At 35.4% G+C, this 25,699-nt stretch overlaps 2 protein-coding genes and 1 long non-coding RNA gene across 3 annotated transcripts in view; 2 read left to right on the forward strand and 1 right to left on the reverse strand.

Moving 5' to 3' along the window:
* Positions 1–25,699, reverse strand: part of kcnip1b (Kv channel interacting protein 1 b) — a 137,204-nt gene that overhangs the window by 52,169 nt on the left and 59,336 nt on the right. The gene's annotated exons all lie outside the window — the stretch shown is intronic.
* On the forward strand, positions 14,199–16,899 carry LOC137029709 (uncharacterized). The gene is made up of 5 exons (XR_010896316.1): positions 14,199–14,353; positions 14,986–15,144; positions 15,294–15,345; positions 15,452–15,489; positions 16,356–16,899. It is a non-coding gene; the product is annotated as an uncharacterized lncRNA (long non-coding RNA).
* LOC137028370 (protein mono-ADP-ribosyltransferase PARP14-like) overlaps positions 19,632–25,699 on the forward strand; it is a 36,880-nt gene continuing 30,812 nt past the window's right edge. Inside the window, exons 1-6 of the mRNA XM_067397130.1 lie at positions 19,632–19,838; positions 20,041–20,159; positions 20,507–20,537; positions 20,781–20,887; positions 21,208–21,238; positions 21,441–21,644. Coding sequence (XP_067253231.1) covers positions 19,667–19,838; positions 20,041–20,159; positions 20,507–20,537; positions 20,781–20,887; positions 21,208–21,238; positions 21,441–21,644 — 664 coding nt within the window. The 5' untranslated portion in view covers positions 19,632–19,666. The remainder of the gene's footprint in view (positions 19,839–20,040; positions 20,160–20,506; positions 20,538–20,780; positions 20,888–21,207; positions 21,239–21,440; positions 21,645–25,699) is intronic.

The raw sequence follows: 25,699 nt of genomic DNA on the forward strand, positions 1-25,699 counted from the left end.
ATACAAAATGTATATGATGTAGTGTTTTAGGTGATATTAGCCTGCTCTTGACAAAGCTGATTTCTGAGAAGAGAAACGTGGCTATTTGATTTACGAACGCGCTTGGCTCTTTTCATTTATAGAGTTTACACTTATTCATCTATGATATCATACAATGTTTAAAACATATAAATATACATATCAAATGATGTAGTATTTTACAGTAGACTTACTCTTGACAAAGAGATGGACGCGTGGTTATTTGATTTGTGGCTGCTTTCAATTTACAGTTGTTCACTTTGCACTTTGCAACATTATTGCGTAGTAATTTTAGTGGCTTGTGTATAATTGTGATATCCCCTGGCTCACCTGTTATTTGGTCGAATTTGTTGTGCTGCTTTCCCTGCATCAATTGGCATTGTAATCATTTTTCCCTCAGTAATTGTTTGCCTTATCGCACTCATAGTCAGAGGTTTGAGTGTCAAAAGAGTGCGCGAGAGAGGGATCACATGCGTAAAACAGATAATATGTAATTATTGTAATGTAATTATAAATGTGCTCTCACTCTCGCCCTCTGTTTCGAGCACAACACAGAAGACGGCATGCAAGACTTATATAACAGCCTATAAAGTTCTTCTCAGTTACAGACCCGAACCCAACCCAATCCTGAAGCTATTCATGAAACCTTAATCCGAACCCAAAATCCATGAGTTCTTCGGGGCCCGTCGGGCTTGGGTCGGGTTGCAGACCTCTAGTACAGGTGTTGTGCCTAATTTCGACTCCCTGCCAAATTATTACCCCTCCCGGGTTAGGATTAGGGGTGGGGTTAGGAATAGGCAATCAGATAGCGACTTCAACGAGGGGGGTAATAATTTGGCAGGGAGTGGAAATTAGGCACAACAAGTTCCTGTACTTGCTCTGCAGCAAGTAGGGCTGCACGATATATCGCACAATACCAAAAATAACACTGAACATTGAACGCGCTTAAACGTGATTCTTGGTACGATTATGAAATCGCAAACGCTGCGATTATTTTTTTATGAGCAGCTTGTCAATGAAGTATGGCTCCAAATACTAATCCGTGTGAAAGCACTGCAAGTTTGAATGTACATTTGAAAAAGAAACACGCGTCACACATCTTTTCAGACATGATAAGCATTTAACATCTTGTCCAACAAAAGGCAACATTTAATAGCATGTTTTACTCCAAACTCACTTCATAACGACTGTTGAGCATCCTTCTGTGAGATGATGTGGTTTCTCACACAGAATAAGGCAGTCGTGTGTTTATTAGTCATGTTGAATTCAGCTACAGTGATATGATGCATGTTATCTTCTGCAGCAGAGCATATTTTGAGTTTCTGCACAAGAGCGCACTCTGGCTGTCAGATGGAGAAGCATTTACTACTGATCATAGAGCTGTAAAGCTCTGACAAGCTGTGCACTAAATAATTGCAGCTTTTGCCAAATTGTGTGCAATTTTCGCGATAAAGCCCTAGCAGCAAATACATTATATATATATATATATATATATATATATATATATATATATATATATATATATACAATTTTTGCAGTCTTGTGCTAACAGGTACATCTCATGTGTTTGCATTAAATAATAACATTTATAATAACAATTATTATTACATTCATATAGATAGATAGATAGATAGATAGATATATAGATAGATAGATAGATAGATAGATAGATAGATAGATAGATAGATAGATAGATAGATAGATAGATAGATAGATAGATAGATAGATAGATAGATAGATAGATAGATAGATAGATAGAATGTTTATATACTTTAGAAAGTGGCTCCTAAAATATCAAGCACACAGAGATCTCTCAATGATGGATTGCATACAGCTTCCGATCCTCCAGTGTGCCCATTAAAACGATGCCTTCCCTTCCCAATCTATCCCACAAAGTCTGTGCTCCTCAAAAATGTCTAAATGTTCTTTGACACACACAGACTCACACCAGAGACTCAGTTGCCATTAGATCACACTGTCTGAGAGCACCCATCTCAGGCTATTTTTACTGCTAACCATTTAATGAAGCTGCCACGAGTTACATTACACACAAACACACAGTGATAAACGCACACACGCTTAGGGCAGGAAACTGCACTCAGCACTGTTGAATTAACCTTCAGACTCCTCTTTAGCTCCCTTGCACCTGTTCTATCCCACTGCACTGAACGACACAGTCTTCTAGACTGCTTAGCACACTTTAGTGTGAAAATATAATTAAAGAACTAAATCTATTATAACAGAACTTTTTTAAATACTTAGTTCATGCAATAATCTAGTGATGATTATGAGTTTGTAAGAATATGCTTACACGTATCATGTATGAGTCAGAACTGCAGTATTTATTTTGCTGTGTTCCATTTTAGATACAAGCAGTAACAATAAAACACGAGACTACAAATTGTTTATTTTGTGAAATAAAAAATTTAAAGAAGCAAACAATATAATAATAATAACAATAATAATATATTATATAATTATTACATTTCATATATATATATATATATATATATATATATATATATATCTCCCATTGCCCAACCTTATCTGCCAAGCTGAAGAGTGTTTTCTTGCTTGCCCTCAATACACAGACTTTCAGTTAGTGCCAGACTGTACTGTTATTTATATTTTGATTTAAGTACTTTGCACGGTGTGTTTTTTTCTTTTCTTTTTATATAAGCAGCAGTCACTGCACCATCCCAGTAACAATTCTTCCGGATCCCATCTCCTCCTCTATTTCTCTTATTCTTCCTCTGCACAGTGCCGTTATAGGAGGTTCAAGCCACCTTCAAGGACAACAAGCCAAGTTTGTTTACTATTAACTATAAAGACTGAATGGGAAGTTGAACTTGAATGTAATAACAAATATACTAATATAAGGTAAAACTTTTTAGTGTCTTTAGCCATGTTTTCTCTCACGATAAGTCATTCCAAAAATCATGGCAACGGATGTTGGTAGGTTTACTATATTCCAGCACCGCACTAGACATTATTTTTAATCAAAGTAGACAAAGGCGTGTTATCCAAGCATTTATGGCAAGGATAGCCCTTTATACTTGGGAGCAGCCACGTATGAGGTGTTTCTGGCTGTTTCTCCCTTTTATCTGCTTTGAGGTCTTGATAAATTCCAATTGTGGCATTTCTTTGTTGTTTAGAACTCAGTAGTCCCATAATACTTCTGTCTTTTATGAGTTTAATAAAGAACTCTCATCTTCCGTCCAAACATACCACGCCATCTTTAAAGAATTATCAACTTTTACATACAGCAGGTGACCTGTAAATGCAAAAATGCATTGTAGTTTTGTGAAATATTCCTTTTTTGAATTGCCTGAAAAAACTTTTTCCGATATATGGGAGTTTTTGCGAAATTGACGTGTTTCCATTGGCGTATTTTCAATTCGCAATTTTAATTTGCACAATTTAAAGGGTAATACAAACGCGGCTATTGTTACGCATGTTACATGCAGTTGCTGTAGTAATAACTATAAATTATGCATAATTACATGCAATTAACTTAAACCAAAACCTCATCCTATAACCCCAACTCTATAGTTACTACATGTAGTTAATTATTATTACTCAGAACTTAAATGTATAATTACAATGTAATACTGACACATTAAAATAAAGTGTAACCTAATATAAACAAATTAATTCATAAAAATATGTTATCACTTTGTTTTGATAGTCCACTTTAGACATTCTACTAACTATAAGTAACTTTGCATTTGTGTCAACTACTCGTAATTAGAGTATTAGTAGACTGTCTGCTTACTTTCTGATAACACTTTATTTTGAGGTCTGCCAACAGACATTCTGTAGACTTTAAATAACTTTGCAAATAGGCCTACATGTCAACTTATTCTACTAAGCCTAACCCTAACTTAACAGTCTACAAATACTCTAATTAGAGTTAGTTGACTCTAGGGGTGAAATGGTTCTCGTAAAAAAAAAAAGTAAAAAGAAAAAAGAACCGCACCATTCTGCACACTACGTTCGGCATGCACTTGCACCAAGGTTCATCTCTTATCTGACGACGCATACACATCTACAATATGGTTTGTAGAAAAAAAATAAAAGACAGAGAGACAGAGTTAGGCTAATGTATGTTTCTGTTGATGGATACACATTCTGGCTTCCCCTTAACTTTGGCTTTCCCCTTAATGCGAGTGCCGTATGCTCTATATGACCAGTCATTTACGTTGTCATCACTAAGCGTGGTGATATCGCGTGAGCGCAGGTGAGACCTGAACAGAAAACGTTGCTATCTGCATTTAAACTAAACTCATTTAAGCCTTGCCAATTTAAACCGTAAAGTGCAAGGCGTGAAAACAACTTACGCGCGCTCTGTGAGAACATTTACGCACTCATCCGAAGCGCGTGTACAGCACGCAAATATTGAAGTCTCTTTCAAGTCTTGTGCTTGAACGGACAAATTCACACAAAATTATATCAACATGCCTGTCTTGCTGAGTATTCTAGCAAGCATAGCAAGAATGTGTTTTTAATGTTAATCAAACAACAAAAGACAAGGAACTCACTCAATGCTCATGACTGAAATAGACTGAAACAATATGCTCAGGCCACGATACGGTATATCTTCATACTGGGTTCACGATATGATACGCATCACGTTATTTTGATAAAATTTTAAAAATGAAATATTAACAAAAATATTTGTTGTACAAGATCACATTGAAAGGTTTAATAAAAACCTTTTTTTAATTATTTTTTTTTTACCGTTGTCCTGTTGCGTGACTGGAAAACCAAAATGCTGCCAGACATCGGACTTATAAGAAGACAGGGCATCTTCAATTTCAGTTTCAGCCAAACTCATGTTGCCCTACTAATGTTCAGTTCAAGTGATTTCTGCAACTGCGATGAAAGCACATGCGCACAGTTGCAGAGTAGGTCATGTCGGCAGCTCAACCAATAGGATTAAACTGCCGTCATATCGTAAATGTAACGCCACCACTCTATGATACATATTGTAACATTTTTGCATTGAGAAATATTGTACTGCTATATCTTGTTATATCCCTAACTTAATAATTAATAAAAATTGATCTTTATTTAATTTATACAGTGAAGATTGCATGCAATGTTGTTTTACATTTTATTAGCTACTTTATTCAATTTCTGAACCTGTGAACTGGATACATGAAAAACCTGAAAAGCGATATTTATTTGTATCTTTGCTTTACTGTATTTATTTGGGCTGTTTGATTATTTGTTCTTATTTTCTTTATTTTTATTTGACAGTAGAATTTTTTTTACCTGAACACACTCAAAAAAATAACTCTTTGAACGAACATAAAAAAATCATGGAAAGGATTTCCACATGATTAAGTTGCTTTATTTCAGCATTATGCAATTCTGTTATTCCAATTTAATGTACTTACGTTGGGTCAACTTAATTTATTAAGGTTGATTCAACTTATTTACTATGGTTGGGCACAGCTTAATTTAATAGTGTCAGCCCAACTAATTTGCAAAGTTTTGGACCAACTCATTAACTTAAGTTGATCCAATCTATGCAAAATCTATCCAATCTATAACAAAAGTGCTTAATGCATGCAATCACATTAATTCAAAAAATAGCTTTTGAGTGTTAATAAATTAAAACCTTTTACCATACACTCAAAAAAATGATACTTTAAACTAACTCAAGTCAATTATGGACAGTGTTTCCACCAACTTTGTTAACATTAAAGGTTTATTTTTACTCTATGCAAAATAGTTGAGAAAAATCTATGTAAAATAATTTTGTCCAACTTACTCAATTTAATCATGGAGACTGGTTTCACATGATTGAGACAAGTAAAATCCAATAGAATCAACCATGTTAAATTAACTAGAATCAATTGTGTTAATTTAAAATAAAATAAATAAAAAGCAATAAATAAATAAAAAATAAATTGTTTTCATATACATTGATTTTTACAATTAATTCTTCTTGTTTAATTTTGTGATTTACATAACTTTTGTGATGTTCTGTGTTAGAAATCTAGATGTGATACTGGATTCATCTTAAATTGCCTTAACCAAAAGCATTGTAAAGCCTAAATTGATCATAAGGTGGCAATGGTTTTACAATCAAAATAGGCTTATGATGCTTTTGGGAAATGCAACCCAGAGCACTACAGTGATTACTTTCTTATTAAAGTAATTAGAAAGTTTGTTAGCAGGTCCTCAACCCAAGCACAAGTGCAACAATTCACCACAATGGAAACCCTAAAACTATTAATTAACAGAAACTTTTAAATACCAACATAATGGAACAGTAAACATTAAAAAGTCTTTTCATTTTCTCATCTTCCTAAAAACTGCTTAAAATAACACTTTATTTCAACATTTACACTCCTAGTTCAGCCCCTTTCCAAAGAATGATGGGAAGTGAATATCCTGTTTGATTGAGTCCTGGTTGGGTTTACTTGATTGAAACATGTTATCTTAATATAAAAACATCAAGTTAAGTCAAAAAGTAATTGTTTCAACTTAATTTAACATGAAGCAATTAAATTTGAACCAGAAACCTAATACAATGATGTTGAATCAAAATAAGTTGTTTAAATAATGTGAACAGCATCAAAAAATCATTTTTTTCAGTGCATAGCACATATCGAACCGTACCAAAACTGTGAGCCTAAAACCGTGATACAAACCGAACCGTGAGTAATCTGAACTGTTGCACCCCTAGTTGACACATAGTTGTAAAGTTACTTAGAATAATGTTTAAAGTGGACTATCGAAATAAAGTGTAACCAAAAATATTTTCTTAATATAAAACTTTTAGTCTTTTCAAGAAAAAGAATTATATCTTCTTTTAAAAAAATGTTTGAATATTTTGTACTGGAAAAACAAGAGAGAGAGAGAGAGAGGGAGAGAGAGAACCAAAAAAACTGTGGGTAATTTTGCAGCGCTGAAATCTTCTGATTACCAATGGCTTCTAACTTCAGTTAGTTTATGGGAGAGAGAATGAGAGAGAACGTTAATGATCTAGAGAGAGTTAATATGATCAAACGAGGTAGTGGTATGGCATAAATGTAATTTATGAAGAGAGATAATAATACATTAGGATATAATGATATAAAGCAAGACTAATTTGCACTCACAAGCCAAAATTATAAAGCTATATAAGACACCTAATGGATAACACCACACTACCCCTCCGCTATCCTGCTACACCTGTGTAAAGTAAGATACCACATGCAGCCTCTATTTAGTGCATAAATGTGATAATGGACAGAGCATGTGTGATTTGTGCATTTGACAGGTGACAGATAGCAGGTGTCAGACAGTTGTGGCACCACATCTCAAAAGTGAACTGGAGGCAGGTTTCAAACTGACAGAAAGATACACACCTGCGAAAGCTTACAGAGCAAAGACTCCATATCAGCAGAGAACGCTATACGGTTCAAATGGGTTAGTTTAGAACCATTGGTATGATATATTTCTTTTTTCTCGTTTACATATTATACAAATGATCTCACTACTTTTCGGATTTTGTTGAGACAACCCTCCTCCAATCTGGCACTTTCGTTGGAGCGCCAATGCATAAATACTTTTAAATAAACAGACTCATGTTAGGCCTATGTGGCTCACGAGTGAGCAGAAAAGAAAGGAAGCAACTAAAAAAGCATAAGGAGGGAAAGCTGTGATTTCCACTCTAATCAATGTGTGTGGCACAATGCAGCGAAGACAAATAGCTTGTTTTGTGTTTTCTTTTTTAAAGAACGTTCACATGTTAGTAAATAACCGGTGAGTAAGTGGTACTTCTGAATGTTTACACTACTACTGCGATGTGGTAACACGTGTTTGAGTACCTTCATATGTGGTTTCAGCGATACGATCACAAAACGATTTAGACTCTGTTTTAAGTCGAGGCCATTCACAAAATCAAACTAAATTGTACTTAAGTTCCAGGTTGATGATGCAAGATGCATATCCAAAGTAGCACGCATTCTCCTTGCACAGCACAGAATGAGCCAATAAGCTTGTCCCAATGGGTTATTGAACCAAAGAACTAGTTAGAAATGAACTTATAAAAACTGTTGATGTTTTCAGAGGACAACTTTGTTGCATTTCGAACCGATTCTTTGGTAAACTGGGCTGCTCCAACGTGGTCCATGGTGGCCCATGAAGGCATGTTCATAATCAACCATATCAACCATCTTTAGGGTATAGTTAGTTTGAGGTATGGTTACGCCATGTGATTCAGGATGCATATACGTGAAGAAGACAAACAATACATGAAGAAGCTTCCAGCTTCTCATGGACACAATGGCTCACAAAATACTGTGATTTGGCAATGCAGCATGTATTCACTTTCTCCTTGTGTTCTGGATGGAAACAGTGTTAAACCTAATGTCACCTGAAGTAAAAATAGACACTGTCTTCTAGACCCTGACTCACATGAATGCCCCTGAATGAAACCATGTGATGCTGCTCCCCCCTCCCATTCCCACTCCATTTCCTCCCCCCCTTTAATTTTCTCTGTACACAATATAAACAATTCTAAGAAACATACAATCGACTCTGCAGGCTATTTCTACCACCAGGCTTTTTGTTTGTGCTTGTTTCACTCATATTCACACGTTTAGATAATTGTTTTCTTTGTATTCCCTTGGGGAAAGAATGCGTTCTTTAATCATCCTGCTTCACTTCAGCGTTCTGACCATCCATGTCCAGGAGAAATCCCTCCAGGCTTTTTCTGTCATCATAACCTTGCTTATCTTGAATGTTTTTTCCTGGCTGCTGGTCTCATGTGATTGGCTATGTTCTGGTGTTTTAAACTTTGGGGGTTCTTTTGAGACAAGGTCTGTTTTGCATTACACTCTTAAAAATAAAGGTTCCAAAAAGAGGTTTCTGCAGCAATGCCATAGAAGTTGCATTTTGGATTCCCCAAGGAATGTTTCAGTAAACAATTCTTAAAAGAACAATTTTTCCCCCATTTTAAAAATCTGAAGAACCTTTTTTCCACTACAAAGAAACTTTTGTGCAGTGAAAAGTTTCCATGGATGTTAAAGGTTCCAAAAAGCCAAAAAGAACCTTTATTTTTAAGAGCTTTGCTGAATCAATGAATAAAGGGGACCTTCAGCTTCCTTCACCTTCTGCAATGAAATCAGTCTGTGCTAAATAAGAATTTTTATTTATTATAATTTTATAATGCTTCATTTTATTGTATCACGGTCATTCTAGTAAAATGTACTGAGAGCATTTGTGGAACTAGTGGTTTCTGTTACCTCAATATTGCAGTAGGAGCGCCCTTTGAGACTCGTTGATGATTGGACCTTCCTGTCATGTGACTCCTAACATCAGCACATTTCAGCTGCCCTGAACAGAAACGGTGAATTAATCAGAGTTTCGCCCTTGTGAGCAAAATAGAGCACAGTTTTACGATCATTAAATATGAAAGACTAAGAGTAAGCAATGAAGATGCTGGCAGAAGGAAATTTACATGGAAATCAATGCTGTGAGGTTCAAGGGCAGGGGGATCTAAGAGAGAGATTTCTAAGTGTTTGGGTTAAAGTTAGAGCACAAACACTAACACTCAAATGCACATCATAGTTATGTAACCAAAGGAGACAGAACACTTTTAGACTACAGTGTTTCATACCTCACTGGACTAAGAACATTTTCAGTAACTCGCTCTCTTTTTCTCTGCATCTATAGTGCTTCTTGTTGTAATATTTGGTTATGACTGTCATAACTCATCTTCTGAAAGAGAAAAAGTGATCCACACAGTACTATTAGTGTCCATGAACAGCGCGCGCACACACACACACACACACACACACACACACACACACACACACACACACACACACACACACACACACACACACACACACACACACACACACACACACACACACACACACCCCAACAAATCCATGTCCAAAGCTCTCCAGGGGGTAAAAACTGAAAAATTGAATAGTTTATTGCGCATTTGTATATTTACTACAAAGAGAAAAAGAAATAGAGTGCCATTTACTCCATTCTAGAGATTCAAGGCATACTTTATCCAAATATGAAAATTCTGTCATCATTTACTCATAGCTTTCTAAATCTGTATAACTTTCATTTTTCCTGGCTGCTCTTTTCAGTATAATGAAAGTTAATGAGGATCTTTTTTATATGTTCCACAGAAGAACGAAAGTCATACAGTTTTGGAATGAAATGAGTCTGAGTAATATTGACAGAATTTTCATTTTTGGGTAAACTATGCCTTTAAGTTGTGGACAAAATCATTCTTTTGTACCAAATATTTTCAATGAATTGGTTGACCAAGTTCACAAAATCAATCTGAATGATGTGTGTAATCTGAATCTTGAGTTCAGCTCACTGGCTCAGTTTAGGGTACAAGTCATGTGGACTACTTTTATAACACTTGAAGTTCTTTTGAGTATTTCTTGAAGCTTAAAAGCTCCAGTCCACATTCATTGTGATTGCATTAAAAAGAGCAATCAGTATAACCATAACTATGTTTGTGTTCTACAGAAGAAAGAAACTCATACAGGGTTTGGAATGCTATTACGGAGAGTGAATGCAGATTTCTTTTGATATGTCAAAGTCATCCTTGAAGAGGTCAGCTTTGATAATGCACATGTTACCAGAGCTCCATATCTTAACTGATCCTGGAAGCTGAGCTTCAAAAAAAATATGCTCACAGTAATGTCATTACTCCCTAAAACAAGAGCAGAAATAATGTACTGTCCTCAAGAAAATTTAACGCTGGCTTCTCCTTCGATCTCTGTAACAACACTGCATACAAAATCAATGAAGCATAGTCAATCTTCTCTCTCTCTTTGTGTGTGTGTGTTTCTCCTTCAATTTCAAGGGATGATCTGTGTTATATACAGATGGAAAGATTGTAGAGGGGGAGCTTAATTCAATATTTCATGAAGGATATGGTCAAAGGGGTACATGCGTTGCATGCTTAGTGTTGTGCATCTGCATGTGTATGTGGTTTATATTTTACTAGTCTGGTGTGAGATCTATAATAAGGCTTTGTCAACATTAATTCTATAATCTTGTCTTAGTTGGCCTATGTTTAAAAAACATCTAGAAATGCATATATTCCTATATTGTACACAACTGCACGTTTTAGTCGCACCTGCCCTGTTTGTGAATTCCACACTCCATGCTTCTTTCTGTGTGTGAAGAGAAGTAATTGCTGAAGCTTTGTGTTGGGCTGGGACTCAATGCTGTCAGTAATAATCATTTATTTAGGTCCCTGCTTGCACATGAAGAAGTACTATTCCAGCCCTGACACAGACGCTGCCCTCATTCCCTGTCCCTCATATCTATACAGGTAGGTGAATAAAGGCTAATGATGTTTAAGAGCTGTTATTGAACTTAAACTGTAAAAGGTGACAGGAGATCTAACAACTAATAACAGCCCAAACCTCAGGAGGCACACCTTGTAATAAAAGTTTGCATGTACTTTAATGTGATTGGATGAATGGTAATTACAAGATTTATGCATTCAGGTCTAATTACAGAAGACAGAGAAGAGGCTTAAACTTTTAAACCTGCTCCATTTGACCATGAGAGGAAAGCCCTGAGGTATTCAGAAACGAATGAGAGGCCAAAAATTGTATCTTAAAAGCTTATGTATATATAAAGCTTATACAGTATCTCACAGAAGTGAGTACACCCCTCACATTTTTGTAAATATTTTATTATTTCTTTTCATGTGACAACACTGAAGAAATGACACTTTGCTACAATGTAAAGTAGAGAGTGTACAGCTTGTATAAGTGTAAATTTGCTGTCTAAACCGCTGGCCACAAAAGTGAGTACACCCCTAAGTGAAAATGTCCAAATTGGGCCCAAAGTGTCAACATTTTGTGTGGCGACCATTATTTTCCAGCACTGCCTTAACCCTCTTGGGCAGGGGTAGGCAAGTTCGGTCCTAGAGAGCCGCTGTCCTGCCGAGTTTAGCTCCAACCTTAATCAAACACACCTGAACAAGCTAATCAATCTCTTCAGGATTACTAAGGCTATAAGCAGCTGAAGGTTTTTTTTTCAGGGTTGGAGCTAAATTCTGCAGGACAGCGGCTCTCTAGGACCGAACTTGCCTACCCCTGCTCTTGGGCATGGAGTTCACCAGAGCTTCAGAGGTTGCCACTGGAGTCCTCTTCCACTCCTCCATGATGACATCACGGAGCTGGTGGATGTTAGAGACCTTGCGCTCCTCCACCTTCTGTTTGAGGATGCCCCACAGATGCTCAATAGGGTTTAGGTCTGGAGACATGCTTGGCCAGTCCATCACCTTTACCCTCAGCTTCTTTAGCAAAGCAGTGGTCATCTTGGTGTGTTTGGGGTTGTTATCATGTTGGAATACAGCCCTGCGGCCCTGTCTCTGAAGGGAGGGGATCATGCTCTGCTCATTCATGGTTCCCTCAATGAACTGTAGCTCCCCAGTGCCGGCAGCACTCATGCAGCCCCAGACCATGACATGCTTGACTGTAGGCAAGACACACTTGTCTTTGTACTCCTCACCAGGTTGCTGCCACACACCAAATAAGTTTATCTTGGTCTCATCAGACCACAGGACATGGTTCCAGTAATCCATGTCCTTAGTCTGCTTGTCTTCAGCACATTGTTTGCAAGCTTTCTTGTACATCATCTTTAGAAGATGTTTCCTTCTGGGACGACAGCCATGCAGACCAATTTGATGCTGTGTGCGGCGTATGGTCTGAACACTGACAGGCTGACCCCCCACCCCTTTCACTTCTGCAGCAATACTAGCAGCACTTATATGTCTATTTCCCAAACACAACCTCTGGATATGACGCTGAGCATGTGCACTTGACTTCTTTGGTCGACCATGGCGAGGCCTGTTCTGAGTGGAACCCTGTCCTGTGAAACCTCTGTATGGTCTTGGCCACCGTGCTGCAGCTCAGTTTCAGGGTCTTGGCAATCTTATTAAAGCCTATACCATCTTTATGTAGAGCAACAATTCTTTTTTTTTTTTTTTTTTTTTCAGATCCACATAGAGTTCTTTGCCATGATGTGCCATCTTGAACTTCCAGTGACCAGTATGAGAGAGTGAGAGCCATAACACCAAATTTAACACACCTGCTCCCCACTTACACCTGAGACCTTGTAACACTAACAAGTCACATGACACTGGGGAGAGAAAATGGCTAATTTAATTTAATTTAATTTAATATATATATATATATTCAAAAAGGCTGAAGGATAAAAATATTTATTACATTTTGATGGTTACAAATGAGTGTTAAATCATTCTAGTGCACTTAAGTGAAACAGTCTACTTCGGGTGTCTTTTGGTGAGAAAAAGTTTCGTCTTGTTTAGGCATGCACAGCATTTTATATCAGTATAAATCAGTATGATGTTATACAATACATATTGTAAATGAGACAAAATACTTACTTTGAGTTTTCCCTGTTAAAGCAGCCACCTCATCTGCTCCACAAGGCGATTTAAAGAAAATGTCTCCTAGAAAAGTTTAGGCATGCGCACACAGCATATAAATATAGTTATACTGTGATGATGTTACATATCATACATATCGTAAATCAGATAAACACTTAATTTCTGTGTTTTCCGTTCTCGTATGCACCGCATCGCGAGTCAAAGAAAATGGCGTCTGTGAAAAAAGTATCATCTCCTTTAGGCGCTCATGGCACGTAAATGTCCCGGATGTAACTAATTCCACTCATGGGGTTGGTGCTATTTACACTAGCCTAATCAACTGAAATTCAACACCAGAACTTTAACTTTTTACTCTAAGAGTCCTTAACACCAGGGTTTTAACTCTGGCAATTTTGCTGTGTGGTCGTTACGTGGAAATACTATTTTAAAAAAACTAATTTGGATGAGTTAGACTAATGTATCAGTTTTAACGCTGAGGTCCATGAATTCGTTTGTTATCAGACAGTAAGGATAAGGCTATACTGCCATCTATTGGTTGTATAGTGGTTAATTCACACAATCCAACACGAAATGATAAATAAGCGCCATTGTAAAAAAAAATAAAAAATAAAATAAAAAAAATAAGCGCCATTGTGAGTCATCAACACTATGTACAGTATTTATAGCTGCAGCTATAGGAAGTTAACCAATAAAAAAAAAAAAAAAAAAAAAAAAAAAAAACCAGGCCACAATAAATTGACGCATAAACAAAGGTCAATAATAACCAACTGCAGAACCGCAGAACCATACGTCATGACAGTCTGAGGACGACAGCGCCAGACTAACAGCCTGAGGGCGGAAGTGGGCGGAGTAATAGTCTCACGTTGGATGTGGGCGGAGTTGACGACAAACAAGCAAACAATCATGGCGGAAGAAGCGAACACGGTAAAAAGTTTCTTTGTGTTGTGCTTTTAATCAATCACGTTTATGTGTTGTGTATTTATTCGATCGTTAACACTTAACATGACTCAGATATTTTGTAAATGGGCTTCAAAGTCACTTTATCACGTCTTTTGATATTTTACAAATCGTCTCACGTTGCTTGCGCCCAGGTGAATAAATACTATAGTCATTTATAGTAAATACTATAGTGTTTTTGAACCATACTATAGTACTATAAATACTTGAATTAATTTATTGTGGTAATTCTATAGTTGCTGTGATAATATGGCAGCTATAATAATATAAACAAATTACTTTACCCAATATTGTACTAAGTTTTCTACAATTTTAGGGTATATTATACTACAATATACACTACAGTTTACTGTAGTAAAAACTAAAGTATACTATTTATACTAGTTTATCAGTTCACTATAGTTAATATTATATTTTTATGTAGCATTCATTAGTGTTGTAAATACAGTATGGTTCAAAAACTCTATAGTATTTACTATAGTATTTTTTCAAGTGTGTGTTTAAATATTAATTGTTTGTTTTTTTAGTTGTTGTTGGTACTGTATTTTATTTAATTGGTTACATTTTACAATACTGATCAGTGTTTTTGTGGATTTTAGAGGCATATTAGTATCGGGAGATGCTCCGCTTTACTTCATTTACAGCGATGCAAAACGTGCTGCAACAACTTCCACTGCCCAGTGCTCTTAAACCGACCAGACGGCACAGGTTGAATGCACAGCTTCAAATTCACTTAAAAAAAACTGTCGTTCATGGAGGTATGAACGTTTCTTTTGTATTCTGAATTTAAAATGTTGTTTTTGCAATGAAGTAAGTAGTAATTTTGACTTTAGAAGAATGAAACTTGTTTCTTTTATGCAATTTTTATGGTTATATATCTAAGTTTTTCTTTGATTTTGCAATGCAGTAAATTGACAAGCAGAATCACCCCAGAACAAGAGAAGCTGATCAAAAACAAGGTTAGTTTTATAAGACTTTCATAAACACATAAGCTACTTATACAGATGGTGTGTTATATCTGTCACATCTTTTCAGGAATAACTTAATAATATTCTATTGTTTTAGAAACAGTTGACCGGCTGTGTGGGATCTTCATGTTAATGGTAAGCAAAAAAAAGGAAAAGTTAAAAGTTTTTAAAAATGTATGAACTTCTCTTTTCATTAGAATGAAAAACATATATGAGGGCTTTTCATACTTTAAATAGTTAACCCTGGGTGATTGTTAACCCCAGGTAAACAGAATCCTGGGTTATCTTGATTCACGTTTCACACTGATCATCATTTACCTGAGGTTAACAATTAATCCTGAGTATTCATATGCACTGTACATTACTAAACCCTGGTTAACATCCTTATTTGCAGTGTCAGTGTCACTGATTGGATGAACAAAGCACACAATATGTTTTCATAAATGCTTAGGCATTGCACATCCTCATTACATATAGTCAACTTCCTCATTACATATAGATCAAGTTTATCCTGAATGAACATTTCAGACTATAAAAGAATTAAACAGTATTTTCTGCTCTGCAATTGTTGCATTTTCTGTCAGCATTTGTTTTTTTTTTTTTTCTTTCCAATGCTGAATTTTCTATTTATATACAATGCACAGTGTTTCTGTGACTGTCAAAAGCATGTAAATATACAAGCAATATGTGGAGCGTTACTTTACCCACGGTTAAAAGTGGTGTTTAGGACGACGATAACCCGGGGTTAAATGTAGCGTGAAAAGCCATGTGAATTGCTTGCCTTTTAAAAAAAAAAAAAAAAAAAAAAATTATACTGAACATAACTGATTAATTTCATTGGTGACAGAGTATGATTTAAGTCTTCAATATATAAACATGAGAAAAACAGAATGTCAAAACTTTATTATACATGCTGTGCTGCATCCTGACTACAACACAAAGTGTTGTTAAATACACTTTTAACATCTCATCCCATTTGTTTATACCCTTCTCTCATGAAGGAACCACGGATCACAGAAGACTTCTGCGCTGCACAACAATCAAAGGTCTTTACGGGTTTAGTGGAAGAGCTGTGCTTTCTGATATTGAAAGAAAAAGACCAGGAACAAGAACTTTCACAGGCTGAAACAGATGATGACAGACAACTGGCCAAAGAGCCTTTAGTGTTTTGCTTTCAAATTAAGGATGATATGGACATTTTACAAAAAAAGTTTATTTTTTTAGATTTAATTTGTCATCATGTACCTGCTGTTCAATCTACACTCAATTTAGTTTGATTTTGTATTTTTTTAGAGCAAAGCACAGCTAGTGGCTATATAATGCTTTTGCTCTTACATTTTAGTACATTTTATTAAAATTAAATAAATATCTTTTGTTTTTGGGTTTGATGGATCTGAATGTGTTTAATTCATGCATTCTAGTGTACAACCGTGTAATGCGTATTATATATTATGAAAAACAATGATTCATTCTGAAATGCTTTTTATTTTATTTTATGACAAATTAATAAATGTTTATCGATTTTAGTGTTTAAGCTTTGTTGTGTTCAATTTATATTCAGTTAATCATTTAAGACATAAAACAAATTTATGAACTTTTAAAATATTAAAAGGTTACAAGGGGATTTTAATACACACATAGGCTATATATATATATCTTAACGTGATTGTGTATATGATTAAGCTATTAACACAATGTGAATCTATATCTATAATTTCAGTTAGATCGTTTTAATACAATATTTCACATTAACATGGTTTTAAACTTTAAAATGCTCCAAATGGAGCGATGCCTACGGAGATAAATTGGCTCCGCCCACTTCCGCCCTCAGGCTGTTAGTCTGGCACTGTCGTCCTCAGACTGTCATGACGTATGGTTCTGTGGTTCTGCAGTTAGTCCTATCTCACAAAGGTAAGCAGTAGGGCGTGATTCAAATATCTACACCGACTCGCAGGTCATTTCCTCATTAAACAGAAGGATCACAATGGACAAATATTATCCCTGTAGGCCTATTGTAGAGGGAGACTGAGGGCCTGAACACGCTAAAAGTGTTTAAAAAAAGAAAAGAAAAGAAATTAAAATTTAAAAAAGGTTTCCCTTTCAGATTAAGATTAAATCTAATAGAGGAGTCTGCGTCATCTATAGGCTATAATGACAAGAGCGACTCTGTTACAATTCTGTTCAAATCAATTTTAGCTCTACACATCCCTTTAGACGTCATCAATTCAATAATACCCATTTATGAACATATGGTCTCATAAAATTATGAAAATAATTTATGGTAGGCTACAGATACATTTTTAGTGTTTCTATAGGAAGATCATTTCTCTAAAAAGTCTGGAGTAGAGACAACAAATAACTACGTATTTGGTAGTGCTCTATATTTACACAGTCATAAATGCTATAATTTTTTTTTGTGGTTTCAGACAGAGTAAGCATGTAGAAAATCAGAAAGCAAGTAAGTAATCATCTGGATCATGTATGTGTGATTTTTTATTGGTTAGGTTATCTTACTGTTACAGATGATGTACTTAAAACACTCATATTCAAATTTAAAGACATGGATTAGTTACCTAATTGATTTAAAATGATCTTGAATTGTTTGTATTATTCTGTTAATTGTAGGGGGACTTAAACATATCAATTTTACTTTTCCTTAAGATCACTTTTACTTTCCCTTAGATCTAACTGGGATGTGTTGTGACTAATGTCTCAGTTTTAAAGTTCATGTCCATAAATCAGTGACTTCAGCTATCAGAAAGTCAGGATAAGGTTGTACTGCCATCTGTTGGTTGTAAGGTACTGTTACACAATTTTATAAATAGCCTAAGCATTATTTTGAGTTATTGTACAAACACAAATGCACAGTATTTAGCTGCCATGTATTATGTATACAGGTAGTTATACTGGGATGTTGAATACTTGATTTTGATTTGTTGATGAACATTTTGAGGTGTGCAATTATTTTCCAGTTAATGCATGGCTAAAGTAATTCCAGGCAGGTCTTGGCTGCATTACAGTTCCATATTCCATATCACTTCTCCAAGTTATTTCAAAGATCCTTACGGCCTTTTTTTTTGGGGGGGGGGGGGTATTTTCTAGAATCTGAACAAGATGCTGTACCGTAAACATGAACCTTACACACAGGGTACTTTTTGTCCCATCTGGCTGCCAAAAAGTTTTTTTTTTTCTTTTTTTAGTTTCATCTGATCATTGAACCAGGTCCCTTTTGAAGTTCCGGTCATGTCTGACAACTGAATATGCTGGAGTTTGTTTTTGAATGAGCAAGGTGGATTTTTTTTTTTTTTAAACCCTTCCTAACTGTGGTGATGAAGGTGCTGTTTGATCATTTTTAAAAGACTTTCTGACCCCAAGACTAAACTAATCTCTGAAGTTCTCCAGCTGTGATCCTTGGAGATCCTTTGGCCACTCAAACTCTCCTCCTCACCATGCATTAGGAACATCCATTAGGCATTTAGACATATGTCCTATTCTAGGCAGATTTGTAATATCTTTAGTTGATTGGAACTTCTTAATTATTGCCCTGATGGTGAAAATGGACGTTTTCAATGCTATTTTCTTACAGCGAGTTTCTATTTTGTGAAGCAATCTTTTTCTGTGCATCAGAACTATGGTTTTACTCATTGTGATGAATGATTAAGGGAATGTGGCCTTTTTTGTTTCCTAATATTTGTACTCCTGTGGAACAGGAAGACATGGCTTGACAATTTCATGCTGCGAGTCACCTTGGTGTGTAAAAAAACAAAAAAACAAAAAAACAAACAAAAAAACCTAAATACTTCAAAGATATTTTACTCAGAAGAATTTTTAGGGGTGCCAATAATTGTGGCCAACATGCATTGGAGAAAAAAAAAATAAATAAATAAAAAAAAAAAAAATATATATATATATATATATATATATATATATATATATATATATATATATATATATATATATATATTTATTTATTTATTTATTTATATTTTATAATGTGAGTTTCCCCCACTTTTAATTGGTTTACTTCAATGAGTTGCAATGCCACTGAAAACCAAAGTGACATTTCATAGAGAGAGAGGGAGAGAGAACGGAACAGTTTTTCCTTTGGGTTTTTCGCGTATAAGACAACGTTCAAAACGATCCCCGTTCACACTGATCCACACAGTGTCGTGTCCTACCTACTGTAAACGCCTCCTCAGTTTCACGTTCACAGTATTATCTCAGAAACAAAAGTGAAAATAAGCAGGAGGGCGTGATTCAACTATGAACACTTGACTCTTAAGTCATTTCCTCATTAACCAGAAGGATCACGATGGAATATCCCATCGTTGTAGAAGGAGACTGGGGGTCTGAACACGCAAAAAGTGTGAAAAATAAACTTCATATTCACTTTCAGAGCAAGAAGAAATCCCAGGGAGGAGACTGCGTCGTGCAATATAATGACAAGAGCAACTCTGCTACGATTCTGTTCAAATCACCTGACAGTAAGTGCTAAACACAAAACATGCGTTTTTACTTATATTTATAAATAAACGCAATCAAGCTGTTAAGATATTATGATGTTATTAAACATAATATATAGCCTGTACTACCTACTCTGCACTGTAACTGACAATAGAAAGAAAGAAACCTCACTTTGAAAAATATGGACTTCAGGCACAAAAATCTGATTGTTTGTGTTTTAAGTCCGCGATGCCGTACTCTCCCAGGCAGAACACATTATTACTATTGACAGTAGGAAAATCAAGTTGAAACTGTTCAAACCCAGCGATGTAGAGGAACAAGCAGACAGCACTGGACAAAAGGTGCGTATAATTAGACGCTGCAATTGTAGCTAATATAATTGCGCAGTTATAGCTACACATCTCTTTAGGCTGTGTCAAGTCTATATATTTATGAACAATATGTGTGAATTACCTTAGCGGTCTTTAGCGGTCTCTAGTGGCCACTTACAATATGGTCTATCATAAAATTCGGAATCTTATTTTATGGTACGGACATGTTTTACAGTTTCTCTAGGAAGATTGTTGTAATTTCTCTATATTGTTGAAAGAGGGTGGAGAGAACAAATAACTTACTCAGCTTGTTTACTAGTGTTCTCCATTTATAGGCTAGTCATAAATGCTTTCTATTTTTTTTTTTTTGTGTTCAGAAGGAGCAGGCATGTGGAAATCAGAAATCAAGTAAGTCAGTCATCTAGACTTTGGTCTCCAGCTGCTTGTGATCTTTTATTGGATATTTTACTGTTATTGCCCATGTATTTACTAACACATTTCTTTTGGTAAAGACATCAGTTAGGTACCTAATTCATACAAAATATTATTGTATTATTTTACTGTATAAAATTGCCTATATAGGGAGCCTTAAACTCCTAACATTTACAAGAGAAAAATGTGTCGGACTAAGCCTGATTTTTTGCGTTAAAGGCCAAGATGATGTTCTCTCCCAGAAGAAACATGTTATTATCACTGAGAGTCAGAAAGAATTCAAATCCAGTGATGCAGAGAAACAGGCAGACAGCACTGGACAAAGAGTGAGTAGACTTATTTTATAATGCTATAAATTAGGAACAACAGTGCTTTTCCGAATACAGAACAAGTGGCAAGTGCAAACCAAACCCTTTAGATTGTATCAAGTTTCTGTATATGGCCTATTAGAACATTAGTTATTAAAATGTTACTCTTTTATGGTTGAAATGTAGAAACATTTTAGAGTTTCTCTAGGAAGATGGTTGTCATTTTATTTGTAATGTCTCAAAAGGGTGGAGATGAAAAAAACAAATAACTTGCCCTACTTGTTTAGTAGTGTTCTCCATTTACATATTCTAAATGTTTTACATTTGTGTTGTTTCAGATGGAGCAGGCAAGTGGATATCAGGAACCAAGTAAGTAATCATCTGGAAATATGAATATGTGATTTTTTTTTATTGATTAGGATATCTTACTGTTATAGCTAATGCACATAAAACATTTTCATATTCAATTGTAAAGACATGAATTAGGTAGTTACCTAATTGGTATAAAATGATCCCGGTTAAATTAATTGTAGGAGGACTTAAACAAGTGTTACTTTTAATTTTCCTGAAGATCAAAGTGTCCTGCAAACTAATTTGGATGTGAAAAAGCCTCAAGAGTCAAGTGCTGTGGTCCTGGAGGACCTTCCAGATGATTTTAATCAAGATGTTTTGACTCTTTTGGTGGAGTACATCACCAGTCTTTCTGAAAATGACTTTGGCATGGAATTAATACCGGAATTAAGAAAAGCTGTTGTGACCTTTAAAAATCCCAGTGGTAAGTTGTTCTACTCATATAACTCCTATTTACATTTATTGTTTACATAATAATATTTACCTTTTCACATAACAATAATTGTTGTTGTTATTACTTATTTTTAATCTATGCATAAAATATGTGATATAATTTATAACACAACCTCCCACCCCTCCCTCAAAAAATACAAAACAATCACTAAAAACTTAATTTAGCTTAATCTTCATTTAGCTCTATAGAAATATACATCAGGCAAAACATTAATGTAGCCATAGAAAAATGATCCAAAATGTTATCAATAGTTGTTAGTTGGTTACTATGTTCAGTTGTGTGTTGTGTCTTTAGGATATGGATCCTGACACTCCTATCTCACTTGGAATGGTAGAGTGTCTGGATCTGACTCCTCATGCTCCATGTTTGTCTTTTGTTGTGAGAACATGGCTGTTGATCTTGTTTCATTAGCTGTGTGCTCTTTTCTTGACATGTTCATTGTGAGCACATGGTATGTGCACTTCTCTGATCTTGTGTGTTTGGTAACACTTTAAAATGCTGTCCCGTCATTTAAAAATAACTATACAAGAACAAATGAGTAACTATTAAACTATTAGACAAGACATTTTAAAGGGTTAGTTCACCCAAAAATGAAAATTCTGTCATTTATTACTTACCCTCATGCCGTTCCACACCCATAAGACCTTCGTTAATGTTCGGAACACAAATTAAGATATTTTAGTTGAAATCCGATAGCTCCATGAGGCCTGCATAGAGAGCAATGGACACTTGCTCTCTCAAGATCCATAAAGGTACTAAAAACATATTTAAATCGGTTCATGTGAGTACAGTGGTTCAATATTAATATTATAAAGCGATGGGAATATTTTTGGTGCGCCAAAAAAAACAACAACATAACGACTTATTTAGTGATGGCCGACTTATTTCATGAAGCATCGGAGCATAAACGAATCAGTGTGTCGAATCATGATTCAGATCGCGTGTCAAACTGCCAACGGCTGAAATCACGTGACTTTGGCGCTCCGAACAGCAGATTCGACACACTGATTCATTTGAGCTCCGATGCTTCCTGAAGCAGTGTTTTGAAATCGGTCATCACTAAATAAGTCACTATTTAGTTTTTTTTTTGGCGCTCCAAAAATATTCTTGTCGCTTTATAATATTAATATTGAACCACTGTACTCACATGAACTGATTTAAATATGTTTTTAGTACCTTTATGGATCTTGAGAGAGGAAGTGTCCATTGCTCCCTATGCAGGCCTCACGGAGCCATCGGATTTCAACTAAAATATCTTAATTTGTGTTCCGAAGATTAACGAAGGTCTTACGGGTGTGGAACGGCATGAGGGTAAGTAATAAATGACAGAATTTTCATTTTTGGGTAAACTAACCCTTTAAAATTTCATTGTAAAACATACACCATTAATGTATTATTAATATTATATTACAGTGTAGTTAGTAATTAGTTCTCTATGAGGAATTGTAATATGTAATTACAGTATTAACAGCTTACCAAATCATAAGTCTGCTATACTTATTGATTAAACAATCTTGTGTAACAGTAGCGGTTAAAATGTTAATGTAGCACTGGTCATTTGGCCTGCATTAGCTATTGATTAGTTTCACATTCATTATGAAACTGTGTATAGTTTCTTATGTAATGAGGAGATCCGGGTCAGCTGATTAAATCAATTTTATGATCAAATAATAAATGATAGACATTTTGTTTTGGAATAATAAGAATTAAAATTTAATAAATTTAAAATTATTTAAGAAAATTAACATAAAAAATAGAATAACAGTTATAATATTTATGAGATCTTAGAAGCTTCTAAGTCAAAATCTGAGTAAAATCTAAGTAAAATATGAGTAAAGTCTGAGTAAAAGATTTTTGCTTAAGGGAAAATAAAGTTGTTGAGAGCTCTCTTTAAGCCAGAATGCTATAGAGCATAGGTTAAGTCAAGATAGAGACTGACTAAACAGAAAATCTGTTGCCCTTATATGCTTATAAAACAATGGGCATAAGCAGTTCCCCTTTGTATGGCTGAGACCAGTAGACCACAAAAGCCGCTGCTGCAAAAATGCTGCACTGCTGCCTTGAAGAAAAGTTCATAAAAAGAAACACTAAATAGATATTTAATAACATAAAAATATATGATTTCTTTATTATGAAAATATGATTGATTGGATGATAAAACATAAATTGGGACTATTAATTTTTTTCTTCAGATCGACACCAGTTTCCTAGTAGTAGTAAAATTAGTAGCTATTGATTAGCTAATAGTGAACTAGTGCATTCAACTGAGCGCTATTACCAAGCGGCAACCTCCCCCAGTTTCTCTTGAAACCAATACAGAAATGTCAAAAAAAAAAGTGATTCATCGACTGGCCGCTAGGGACAGGCTCCAAAAGAGTGCAGAATCTCATTGAGTCCCATGTTAAAATGCCCAACTTTACAGCAGAAAAAAATTACGTTTACAACCTGGTCAAATAACTCAACAGTTTGAATTATATTAAGCCTTAAAGTTCTGCATAATTAAGGGCGTGGTCACTTGAGTGACAGGTTTGCAGCTGCTGTCTTTGAGCCGTCATGTTACTTCAGATAATTCCAGACGCTGAATTTAGCATCTCTGCCGTGTTTGTGCTATGTTAGGTATTATTTTATACAATTATCAAATAATTTGGCTTGCTGTGCGGTTATATGGTTGAGACAGATGTGCGTCTGTGTACATGTGCACACATGCGGAAGATAAACAGAACACACATTGTTGGATCATCTTGGCATTGGATAGAAGTTTTGTTGGCACATAATTTCTTGAAGAACAATGATGGAGAGCAGATCATTCAGAATAATTATGATGCAAACAATGGACAATATATCAATATTTCGTGGATTCAATGATTTTGGGAACAAAAAATTTTTTTCAATGGACGTTCATGGACATTTTACCCAAGTGCGAAAGAGTGGATTGATCTCGCGATCGCGATTTCATTACAAAGGTATGGAGTCCTGTTTTGATTTTGCATGTTGTCATTTGCACACCCAACACAAATTACAATTACTGGTGTTGGGACATTTATATCTAAGGTTTACTATCACCGTTGATAGTAAACCTTAGAACTTTAAAATGATATAACATGTTATCTTTATTAATATTTTAGATAGTGTCTAAGATAGATTGATAGCTCCTTTGCCTGCTAACATGATCATGTCTCGCTAGGTGGGTGTGGTTTCAGCAACTAGGCACCTCAGTTCCAACCATGTCCTGCCTCTTTGCTCATTTTCAGTCATCCGGTGACGTGCTGCTAAGATGGCAGCAGCCTCAATTTAGCTTTTTTTACAGTCTATGGCTATTTCTTAGTAATTCGTTAATCAGAGTTTCTTGTTTGTTTAAATTGGCTACTAGAATGTTAATATTGAGTTACTTATTTTTTCCTAATGACGGAACAATATTCTAAAGTGTTACTGTGTTTTCACTGGCCATGTGTCCATGTCATGTTTGTTTCTATGTGCCATGTGTTCTTCTTTCTAATGCGTTGACCCTGCCTCTGACCCCGTTATCTCATTATTAGTTAATTTACCTCATCTGCTATCCATTTTCCTTTACTTTTCATTCTTCCTATGCACTCTGTCTTGTGGCATTGTTGTGGAGTGGCTCCCAGTATAGGTGTCCTGTCTTGCAGAGCCTGCCTTGCCCTTTGTGTCATGCCAGCGTGCTGCACCTCTGTTTTGTCATTGCAAGCCCTGGACTGTGTTTTGTCCCCATGGGGTAGTTCATGTATTTCTTTTGTTGTGCTACTCTGCACATTTCCCCCATAAATAATAATGTGAGTGAACCATCCTGGTACAGTCTTTGGTTTGAGTAAATGTTTTCACTTGTGTGGATAGTGTAAGGAATTAATGACATCATTATATGACTATGTAAAACTTTTTTAACTGTTCATTGAAACAAATTGCACAAAAGAACTGCTTCACATAAAAAAATTTTTTAAAAAAACTTCCCATCACTATTATCATATGACACCTTTAATACTTTGTACATACAGTTGCACATTGTTGAT

This window comes from Chanodichthys erythropterus, chromosome 10 (genome assembly GCF_024489055.1).
Source record: "Chanodichthys erythropterus isolate Z2021 chromosome 10, ASM2448905v1, whole genome shotgun sequence".
NCBI lineage: Eukaryota > Metazoa > Chordata > Actinopteri > Cypriniformes > Xenocyprididae > Chanodichthys > Chanodichthys erythropterus.